We start from the raw sequence: 11,658 nt of genomic DNA on the forward strand, positions 1-11,658 counted from the left end.
TAGCGCATTTCACACAGGCTGCTAGATTCACTTTCGCCAGAAAGTCGTGTATGCCTATGGTTGAAAACAGATGATGTTTATAGTGAATGCCCTATGAATGGTCTTATTTTTACGATTTCGTTTGAATCCAAATGATGCGTGTGCTAAGTGAGTGAACATCAAAGATCACACAACAGAAGTGCGCGCACTCTCTCTCTCTCTCTCTCTCTCTCTCTCTCTCTCTCTCTACCGTTAAGTAACTTGTGCATTGTTTTACTTGTTTTTGACATATCCGACCGAACTACAAACTTTCCAGTGATGTCTGTGAGAAAGATATATTCACTCGACAAGCTCGCACATCTGGGCCGCCGCGCGCTCAATCCACTCAGCCTGCTTTGTTTATCAGCTCGCGCACATCAGCTATACAGGCGTTAATACTGAATGTTTAACATTATATTCATTGCATGCATATACTTCGTAGTAGACATCCTTAACTCCTTTCTGCTGTCTGGTGTCTGTTGTTGGTGTTTCTTTGTCTGAATATGGCGCTTATCACATGCTGTGTGGTATCAGCGTTTGGTATCGGGGCACTTTAACGAGTACGAGTACAGGAGACCCGTATCGGGCCCGATACGGCATCCCTAATACTGCTGCTACATACTGCTACATTCAGACATGGCTGTATATCAGCTTGTGTTTACCCATGGCCAAATCACAGCCGTGCTGATATATAGCCATATTACACTGCTATGATATTGCTCATATATATATATGGGCCGGTTTACACCTGGTCATTTCATGCGTTTTCGCTGATCGGATATCTATGTGATTTGTTAAAACTTTTCCATTTACACTGTGTCGTCGCAAAATGTGTATAAATCCGATCTTCAATTCAATTCAGTTCACGTCAATGAAATCAAAAGATAAATGCTGCATTTTATTAATTATCAGCTCATTTCAAGATCAAAGACCGCAATAGGAGAGCACGCGGTATCAGCACTGGAAAGAAGTTTGTCTTAGTACTTTTAATGAAGATGATTGTGTGTTGACCGTCTGCGTCTTACTTTCCGTTTCATTCGTGGCAGTTTGCACGTCGGCTTGCTGAAGAGATGCTCAGCTGCTCGTCCACAGCGGTGCGTGTTGCATTAGCGCAGTCTGACTAATGTCATATAGCCTGTAACACGCTCTCACACGTTTATTATTTTAACATTTTGGGAGGAGTAACATTTACATATGTGGTTTCAACAACCAGATGCATTTACACTTGTCCAGTTTCATCTGGAATGCGGCCCAGACCACCTCCTGAAGTGGTTTGAGCGATCGGATTTATATCCGTCTCGAATGCGTTTCAGAGGGCATTTACACCTAGCCTTTTCACGATCGAATAGCTATCCGAGCAGAAAAAACGCATGAAGTGACCAGGTGTAAACAGGCCCTATAAGTTTTTTATTCTTTATCTTTATTTATTCATATATATATTATATATTCTTCTATATACTATATATGTATCTTGAATATTTATCTTAAACACACACATATATAGATTATATTAGGTCTGGGCAAGTTAATGCGTTATCGCATTAATGCATTAATTAATTAACGCAGACAATGATTTTATCACGCATTAATGCAGTTTTATTATAATTATTATGATTATTATGAAAGTCCGTTGCTCACTGGCTCTGAATACACATACAGACAAACCATGGGTCACAGGAGGGGTGGGATGTTGATCAGTACTGGCTTGGGATGGGCATCATCACGCGTCTCAACCAATGAGAGCATTTGGGGTGGGCCTAAGGCTGCAGCACCGCTCACATGAACAGTCCCGATGAAATTATTTAGGCTAAGCATCAACATTCACAAACCACTGTTATTTTTAACAGAAAAGAATGCAACGTGCTCGTAATCACAACTTCGTAAGTAGGAAATAGGAAGTTTCCAATAGCATGTGAAGACAGCAGAGAAGTGGACCGACTGTGCAGACCAATCAGTGTATTACAGTACCACGAGAGCTATAGAGAGCAGACTGCTCCGTATGCTTTTGAGTCGCTCTCGCGGATATCAAACACTGATCGGTCTGCGCCACGCCGCTTCTAGTCGAACACACCTAGTGCTGCAGGCTTATTGGCTCACTGACGCACATGGGATTAACCCCTTAGGTATCGAAATTTGGTACTGAATGACGAGACGTTTTCTGATACTCGATGGTATCGAGGCAGTTCGGTCGCTGCCTAAAAAGTATCGAACTCAATACCCAGCCCTCTCTATATATATATATATATATAATTTCCTTTTTTCCCTCCCATCATTTATTTATTTTATTTATTTCCCCCTCCCAACCTGAACAGCAATATTTTTCGGGGCACTTTCTGAATCCAAAGCCGGTTACTGGTGCTTGTTTTCTTTTGCGTGACTCTGAAAGAGCGAGGACAGGCAGAGACGGATCGAATGCTAGGCGACAGAGGTTAAATTATTTATAAGTTACCTAAAGCGCAAACTGCCAATGTCAATGAGTGGAAATGTCGACATCCTATCCTCTGGACCGGCTTCTGGCACTGCCATTTGTGGTGAAGGTTTTAAATAGCCAAGACAAAAATATTTAGCAAATTTCCCTCTTCGTCTCTGGTCTCTAGCAGACATGCCCATCTTTGGACCGCAGGCAAACTAGCCAGCATTGTTGCACAGTGAATGTTCCAGCCGAATTTTATACGAACCCTAAAAATGCACTTGTAAAAAACCACTAGTGGTGTGTGCAATGCAAAAGAATGCATAACATGCCTGATAAGTGATTGCTTCAGATAAGCATTCTTCATTTTCTCCCCATATTTCCTCATCATCTTTCTTAATCTTCATGTGGTTTCATAGCTCAATTTTCCAGAATTATATCTTGGCATCTTGCATATCATAATGTTGCAACTGCTTGGCTCACGTCTCTTTTTCAGGTCCAAGCTAGTGGCATGTGTCCATTGTTTTTGTCTGTATGCAGGAGACTTGTTCTCTATCCAGGGCTTGCGCTTCTCTGTCCATTTCTTTGGCACACTTTCCCACCACTGAACCCACAGCAAGCTGGCACCATAATGGGCATTGCAGACCATCCGCTGCAGGCATTACCAGCCAGACAGCTGCTGATGGATGGAGTTTATTTATCCTTCTTCAACAAAGTACTCAGTGCCTGGCAGCAGAGCTAAAACAATGGCCAGTGCTGCAAACTTTAGACACTTTTGCTCCTGGCCTGTTCTTGTGTTCTGATTGCTGGATGGATCTTAAAGTGTTTGAACACAAAGGATTGTAAGCTTTAAGTGACCTGACCGATAATGAATTAGAGGGAGTTGATAGGTTTCAGAGGAGTGTTATTTCATCATCTCAGGTAATAATTGTGTGAGCTCTTTTGATTGACAAGAATGACCTCCCCAAACAGCCATTTCCGGCTGCTCATTTAGTCTTTGTGCCGCTTTTCTCTATATAGAAGTATAGAAGACTAGGGCTGGGTATCATTCAAAAATGTTCAATATCGATACAGATACAATACTTTGACTTCGATACCGGTTCCTGAACGATACTTTTTTTTTATACCAGTTTTATGAAATAAATTTTAACAAGATTACATTATCTAAAAAAACAACAACTTTGGTTTTATTTTTCAGCTTGTTGATGTTTATACAAACTCAAAGGCTCACCTCCTGAGCCACTGCACAAAGGAACAAAATGTAACCAACAGAATAAATCGTTAAAAAATAAAAAGTTTTAATAAAGCTCAAAGAGTCTTCAGTTTACACATCTGTTAGGCTACATTTACACTAGTTAGTGTTCGTTTTAAAATGCATAGCTCCGACAGAATCATGATTTCTATTTATTTTCCATTGATTTACTGATGAGCATTAGCAGCTTCCAGCGCTGTCTGTCGGTGGATACCAGTTTTATGAAATAAATTTTAACGATTACATTATCTAAAAAAAACAACAACTTTGGTTTTATTTTTCAGCTTGTTGATGTTTATACAAACTCAAAGGCTCATCTCCTGAGCCACTGCACAAAGGAACAAAATGTAACCAACAGAATAAATCGTTAAAAAATAAAAAGTTTTAATAAAGCTCAAAGAGTCTTCAGTTTACACATCTGTTAGGCTACATTTACACTAGTTAGTGTTCGTTTTAAAATGCATAGCTCCGACAGAATCATGATTTCTATTTATTTTCCATTGATTTACTGATGAGCATTAGCAGCTTCCAGCGCTGTCTGTCGGTGTTCTCTCTTCCATGATCGCTGCTCTGACTCAGAGGTAATAGCAATAACTCCACTCAGCTCCCGCGCTACTCTCCATTGGAAATGAATGACTGAATGACCGGTCTGTCGCTTGTCAGAGATAGTGGAAAGCCAGATTGAAATGCAGTTTAAACGCCAGTATGACGAGGATCGTTTTCATTTTAAAACATAAACGCACCAGTGTAAATGTAGCCTTACTTCTATGGGGGCTGGGACGCATTCACTCTACAGCCTCACGTGTGCACCACATCTCTGAGTGTAAACTAGTAGGTGTGTTCGACTTGACGCGGACCGACTGTGCAGACCGATCGGTGTATTACAGTACCATGAGAGCTAAAGAGAGCAGACTGCTACTGATCGATCTGTCGTGTGTTGCAGGCTTATTGGCTCACTGATGCTGATGAGATTAACCGCTTAGGTATCGAAATTTGGTACCGAACGATGAGATGTTTTTCGATACTCAATGGTATCGAGGCAATTCGGTCGGTGCCTGAAAAGTATCGAACTCGATACCCAGTCCTATAGAAGAGAGGTTAAAAAGGAAGTTGTGAAGAGGTGGAATGGGATATTTGGGTAAAAACCCACGAAGCACATGCACTAACCGCTAGACCACTGTGACCTTTTTGTCTTCTATGGATGTCCACATATAAACACCCTATAGGCAAACTATATCTTTCTAAACTCCTAATAAATCCCCTTTAGGGAATCGATCAGATCAATACATTAGACCAGTAACAAAAGAGCAATTTGATTTGTTAAGGAACAATTTATGATTTGATGACTTTTTTTATATTTTAATTGTCAATTAATATAAAAGGTCTACTTATTTGTTATTCCTTTTTAATTTTATAATAGTTTTTTAGATATTTATTTTGTTTATTTATTTTTATGTATGTTTATATTTGTATTTGTTATTGTTTTTTATATTTATATACATATTTTATATTTAGTTAAAAAAAAATGTTTTATGTATGTTTACCTGCTGTAATATAACAGGTGATAAGCTTATTTTGGACTGATTCTAAGTGCACTGATTTTCATTTCCTCTGTCCTTATGTTCACAGTGCCTGCTGCTTTAACCATGGACCCCATCACTGCTCACCAGCGGCTCATATTATCAGACGACTGCACCATCGTTGCGTACGGGAACCTGCATCCACAGCCCCTGCAGGATTCACCGCGCCGTTTCGACGTTGAGGTGTCAGTGCTGGGAGCCGAGGGCTTCTCGGCGGGCGTCCACTACTGGGAGGTGATGGTGTCCGAGAAAACCCAGTGGATGATCGGCGTGGCCAACGAGACGGTCAACCGTAAGGGCAGCATTCAGATCCAGCCCAGCCGAGGCTTCTACTGCATTGTCATGCACGATGGTAACCAATACAGCGCTTGCACCGAGCCCTGGACGCGCCTCAACGTAAAGAGCAAACTCGAGAAAGTGGGCGTCTACTTGGACTACCCCAAAGGTTTGCTGGTTTTCTACAATGCTGACGACATGTCCTGGCTCTACACCTACCGAGAGAAGTTTCTAGCTAAACTTTATCCATACTTCAGCCCCGGTCAAAGTCATGCCAACGGAAAAAACGTGCAGCCCTTGCGAATTAACACCGTGCGTTTATAGGAGCCGAGTCAGCAGAGAAGTTGAAGAAGAAACTGAAATCTAGGTTATATAATAACGTTTCTTTCAGCTTACCTTAGGGCGCTCGGTGGGTCGCCGACACGTTACTCAATGAAGCGATCGGACTGATGGATTATGACGTAAGGCTCTGTAGATGCCTGGAGTTGGTAAATAAAATGGAGAGCCTTGCACTTTTCTGAGAGCTGCCGGTGGGCGTTTTGTACATTTTATTGTCGCCGGTCATTTGTAATCTTGCCGTGGCCGGCCTGCTTGCCCAAGATTTCCCAGCTGCTTGTACACAACACCCCAACTTCTGTCCCTTCAGCCCCTGCAGGGTCCAAACGCTCCTTTCATGGCTCAAGCCTGGGGAAAAAAGCTTATCTGTTGTGCAGACAGAAATAAAAATGTGTTGCCTGTTTCATTTTGTGCAATTGGTTTTGGTGTGTTTGTGGAGACACTGAACTAGTGCTGTACAAACTTTTTGCTTTCTTTCGAACTGCGTGATCGGTGAGTGGAATATTGTGTCCCTCAGGTCATGCTGACGGAGTTTGACTGCAGTAATCAGGCCCCCAGGTGCCCTGTATGCGTGAATGATCGTGTTCGTGTTTTATCCCCTTCTAGTCGAGATTCAGGACTCGAACACCGCTAACGCATCTGCTGCTATTATGAAAAAGGGGCCATGACTTTGCGCATTTGTACATATCGCAGAACAGGTGATAGCCTTAGCTTTGGTGAAAAGTGCATCCCCCGCGCCTTCCTTTTCCCTTTAGCTCGATATTGCTTTTATTTATTCATCTTGTGCTTACTTTCTAGAACATTCCAGTGTTTAGGGTCCCGGGACGTCTCGTTAAGAGGGTTCAAGTGTTAAAGAGGACGCTGGGTCATCTTTCTGCTTTAACGCATCTAATCAGGTTATAAGATGGTGAAAGACATTTCCGTTTCTGAGAGAATACATCCATTGCTCTTTAGAAAAGTGTTGAAATAGCTGTATTTTTTTTCTTTTTTGTTTTTGTTATAAATCAAAATTAATTACCCTTGTTGTAAATAAGGACCTGATGCAATTTCAAAGACTTAAAAAAAAAAATATATTGAAGCGCCAAACAGGAAATAATTATATAAAATATGAATACATAAATGAAAAATTTTAACATATATAAGTAAATCTGAATATATAGTTTTAAGTCTGAATATATAAATGTAAATTGTGAATATGTACTAATAATTCTGAATATATACATGAAAGTAGCAATATATAGATAAAAGTCTAAATATATATAGATAAAAACTGAATATATAAATGCAAATCATGAATATATGTATAGAAGTTAATCTGAATATATAGTTGACATGCCCGGTAATAAAGATATTTTCATATAGAGTGAATGTAGACGATATATATTCCAATTTACAATTACAGTATATGTTCAGGATTTATAAATATATATTTTGATTTACAATTAGATGTTCAGAATTATAACTATATATTCATGATTTACATTTACGTATATAAAAAATGTTACATTCATATATTCAGATTTACATCTACATATTACAATTAATATTTATATATTCTGAATTTTAACTACATATTCACAATTTACATTTATATATTCAGACTTATAACTATATATTCTGATTTACATTTATATATATATATATATGCAGATTTGTATCTATATATTCAGACTTACGACCATATATTCTGAAGAGCATTTATATATTCAGATTTATAAATATATATTCTGATTTAATTCTATATTCACAATTTACATTTATATATTCAGATTTTAACTATTGTTTGGTGCTTCTTTATATATATATATATATATATATATATATAATTTTTTACAATGCATATATACTTTTAAATGGAAACACTACAGTCCCCGAATGCACTCGTAAATTTTCCTTAATTACTCAGATGTGGCCACTACTTCAATTTGGTGCGTTGATGTTCTCAGAGGCTCAGCTGTATGTTCTGAACCCTGAGTTTTAATACTAGTAATTATTGCTGTTTTCTCCATGAATTTTTGCCATTATACGCCCTGGTTGAAATAACTTCACCTGGAATGAAGGACCGGTTCGGAATCCATTCCGTGTTTTATTCTGTAGCTGAACTTCTCCACTCCTGATTGGTTCTGATGTGCGTGTGTGTTCTGTCGTGTTTGGTGTTCAGGGGTAAAGGCATTGGTCATTTATCGCATGGACCTCGAGGTTGTTGCTCGAGTTTTAAGGCGGTCAGACGATTATTATTATTATTATTTTAGTGATGGTGATGGGTTCTTTATGATACATAGTTACATACTGCCGAGGAATGTTGTTGTTTGTGATGATGATGATGATGATTTGTGTGTTTGGATGAGAGCTGCTTGACACTCATCATTGTCTAAATGCGCTCTGATGAGCTCTTGAAACTGGAGGTTCATGGAAAAATGTTTGTGTTCAATTAAAAGAAATGGTAAAACCAGAAGCATTTCTGACTCTTCGTTATGTTTGACTGACTTCATAAACAGTCCAACAAGTGTCAAATGAGACAAAAAATAAAGGTGTAACTAGCCAGAAATCCAGATTGTCTACTGAAGAACATATCAATGACTGTTATTCAGGAAACAGAACTTGAATTAACATTTACCTTCAGGGGTTTAACTAGTAAAAAGACAATGGTTCTCTCTCTTCATACTGTTCTTAAGAACTGTGTTCTTAAACCACACAAACAAATATATTAAGCAATGTTATTTTACTATTATTTATATACTATTATAATGTTTATCAATAATACAAAAAATTTTGTATGGTTATATTTTCCATTTTCAATTTAGTACAGTAATTTTATGTTTTTTATGTATAGTATTTTTTTTTTTGCATTACTTTTTTATATTTAGCTTTTTTTAGTTAGTTGCCAAGGCAGTATTTCTAATTGTTTTTTTAATCTAATATATATATATATATATATATATATATATATGTACACACACACACGCATACTATTGTAATATTTATGAATCATTAAAATTGTGTATGTTTATATTTTCCATTTTCAATTTTAATTATTTAATTTACTTTATTTAATTTAAAAGTAAATGCATGTTTTTTTTATGTATAGAATGTTTTTGATATTCTTCTTTTTTTTCAGTTAGTTGCCAAGGCAGTATTTCTAATTAAGTTTTTTTTTATCTAATATATATACAGTATACTGTATATATACAGGGTGCGATTTGCCGGGGGGGATTTCCCCACAAACCCGCTCCGATGTCCAGATCTGAATCAAATGATTCGTGATACGGGATTCGATTGGAGTGCGGAGTCATTTCGATTGGAGCGCTTCGAAACGGAGAATCATTTTGTGACGCAATGGTTTAAAGGGGTCATATGATGCGATTTCAAGTTTTCCTTTCTCTTTGGAGTGTTACAAGCTGATTGTGCAGAGATAAGATCCCTGAAGTTGCAGAGACTAAAGTATCAAAACCAAAGAGATATTCTTTATCAAAGTTAAGACTCTGCCACGTCTACCTAAAACGGCTCGTTCTGACACGCCCCCACATGTCTACATCACTATGTGGAAATATTTGCATAATGCCGCCCAAATATTCACGCAAAGAAAGAAGGCGTGGTGTCAGTAACCGCAGTTAGTGTTGAAGCAGCATGTCAGGGAGACGCTGTGTGTTTCTAGGCGAAAGCAAAAGCACTTTATTTGGCCTTCCGAAAGTAGATGCATTTAGGAATCTTTAAGATTACTTACAACAGAACAGCAATGCATTTTATGGACGACCGTTTCGTGAACCTAGGAGAGGAGGACATTCTGACTTTCCTATGACAATCTGGCGCTTCTGAATCAGCTACTGTTTTGTTATTAGTTTAAGTATTTGCTATTGACTGTTCAAATGTGGGGTGTTGCGCATCGTGTGTGTGTGTGCGTGCGTGCGTGTGTGTGTGCGCGCACGTGTGAGAGAGAGAGAGACAGGGTCACATCACAGTGGAGTCAGCTGTCTTAACCGTGGCTTGTGTACTGCAAACACATACCCGCTTCATCACTGTGTCTGTCACGCGACTCTGTTCCCCTTTCGGGCTCTGTCTTTACATTTATTTTGAAAGATGAAGCTCGTGATTATGGTAAGGGGCGTTACATTTCCGACGAGTGCTTGCGGTGTTCTGCCAATCACAATGCACTGGGTCAGCTGGCCAATCAGAGCAGACTGCGCTTGTCGGAAGGAGGGACTTTGTAGAAAACGAAGCGTTTGAGAGAGGCGGGGCATAGAGGACCTACAATAATGTACAGTATTTGAAAAATAATGTGTTTTTTGAACATTAAAGCATGTCAACATATTCTGTTACACCAAATACACAAAATAACGATCTTTAAAAAAAGCATTATATGACCCCTTTAACTGATTCAGAGTTTCAAAAAGCTCCATTGTGTTCTTTGCTGGCTTTCTCTAGATAGCCTAATTTATTCGTTGTTTGAATAACCGTGGAAATTAAATCATTACAATTAATAGGCCTAACGTAGGCTACAATGTTTTTATTCAACTGTGATCACGTTAAATACAGTTTCTGTCCTATTAAAATATTTCATAAGTTTTCAAAAGCATCCCCCCCCCCCTCTGTTTTTTTCACAAATCGCACCCTGTATGTATGTATATATATATATTATTTTAGAGTAATACATTGACCTGTGATTATACAAAACAAAACAAACAGCTGTTTACAAATCATGAAAAATACCAAATATTAAATGTTGTTTACCATTGGCAAGAAAGTTGATTTTTGACAATGGTCTAGTGTGGTCCGCATTTGAAATTATTTGCATTATGACTGTTGCAATGCTCAAATTCTCACAAACCAAAACCAAAAAAAAAAAGTCACCCTTAGCAATTTCCAACAGGTGAAACTCCTTTCTTCCTTCAACATGCTCTTTTCTTTTCCAGCTCTTTATGACGCATCACAAGACAAAGCGAGCAATTGACAAATCGCGTTTGCCATCTAAAAACAATGTACTGCGATTTGGCACTTAGTCCTCCAAACTGCAGAAAAATGGCTTGTGTGCGAGCAGAAGAATTGATTTTCCTTGCATTTTTAATGAAATCATTGCATCAACCTGTGTCCGACAAGACACAGTGAAACTCTGGAGACTTGGGACATGGTTTATGGAAGTGTTTTGTTATTAACTGAAAGCTCTCCTGCGTTCTTACTTGAAGCCGTGTGTAATTGTGTAAGTATCCCTCAGGACAAGGGTCCTGTCAAACCTATAGACAATGTATCCGCTGTCATACGGATATAACTAGGTGTGGGCGTTGTGAGGTTTCAGCTGTAAAATCAGACAAAAGACAGAAAGAATGCCGTCACACTGTCTTAAAGACACCTCACCGTCATTATAATGAAAAGCTCACTTTCGCACAGCTAGAAATGCAAGGATGTCACTGCAGGGCTTCTGCTTCAGGGAAGACATCACACTTTAGTGAGCAACCTGCCAGTATAGCACCAGATGCTGGTTTATACGATACATGGATATCATGATGGGGCCTCGTAGGCACGTTAAAACATTCAAAAACATTAGATATAGTGGCTGACATGATAGGTTTTGAGACGCAGTCGCTTGTGTGTCTGAGCATCTTCTCATGGTGCTTTATGCATCTTTTTCTCAGTGCTTACCCTTCAATCATTTTTTGAACCACATGATATCTGCAAACCTATAATGAATTGTTCATCCTATCTAAACTACTTGACTTTAAGTCCAATAGTGTTATTTTAGTATAATTGGGATAATATTAGTTTGTATTCATATTTAGAATTTTGAGTATATC

At 38.5% G+C, this 11,658-nt stretch overlaps 1 protein-coding gene across 1 annotated transcript in view; it reads left to right on the top strand.

Moving 5' to 3' along the window:
- LOC107592862 (E3 ubiquitin-protein ligase TRIM62) overlaps positions 1 to 6,851 on the top strand; it is an 18,807-nt gene extending 11,956 nt beyond the window's left edge. The window contains exon 5 of the mRNA XM_016282433.1: positions 5,310 to 6,851. Coding sequence (XP_016137919.1) covers positions 5,310 to 5,860 — 551 coding nt within the window. The 3' untranslated portion in view covers positions 5,861 to 6,851. The remainder of the gene's footprint in view (positions 1 to 5,309) is intronic.
- Positions 6,852 to 11,658: the final 4,807 nt, after the last annotated feature.

This window comes from Sinocyclocheilus grahami, unplaced genomic scaffold (assembly GCF_001515645.1).
Source record: "Sinocyclocheilus grahami isolate Dianchi unplaced genomic scaffold, SAMN03320097.WGS_v1.1 scaffold160.1, whole genome shotgun sequence".
Classification (NCBI taxonomy): domain Eukaryota; kingdom Metazoa; phylum Chordata; class Actinopteri; order Cypriniformes; family Cyprinidae; genus Sinocyclocheilus; species Sinocyclocheilus grahami.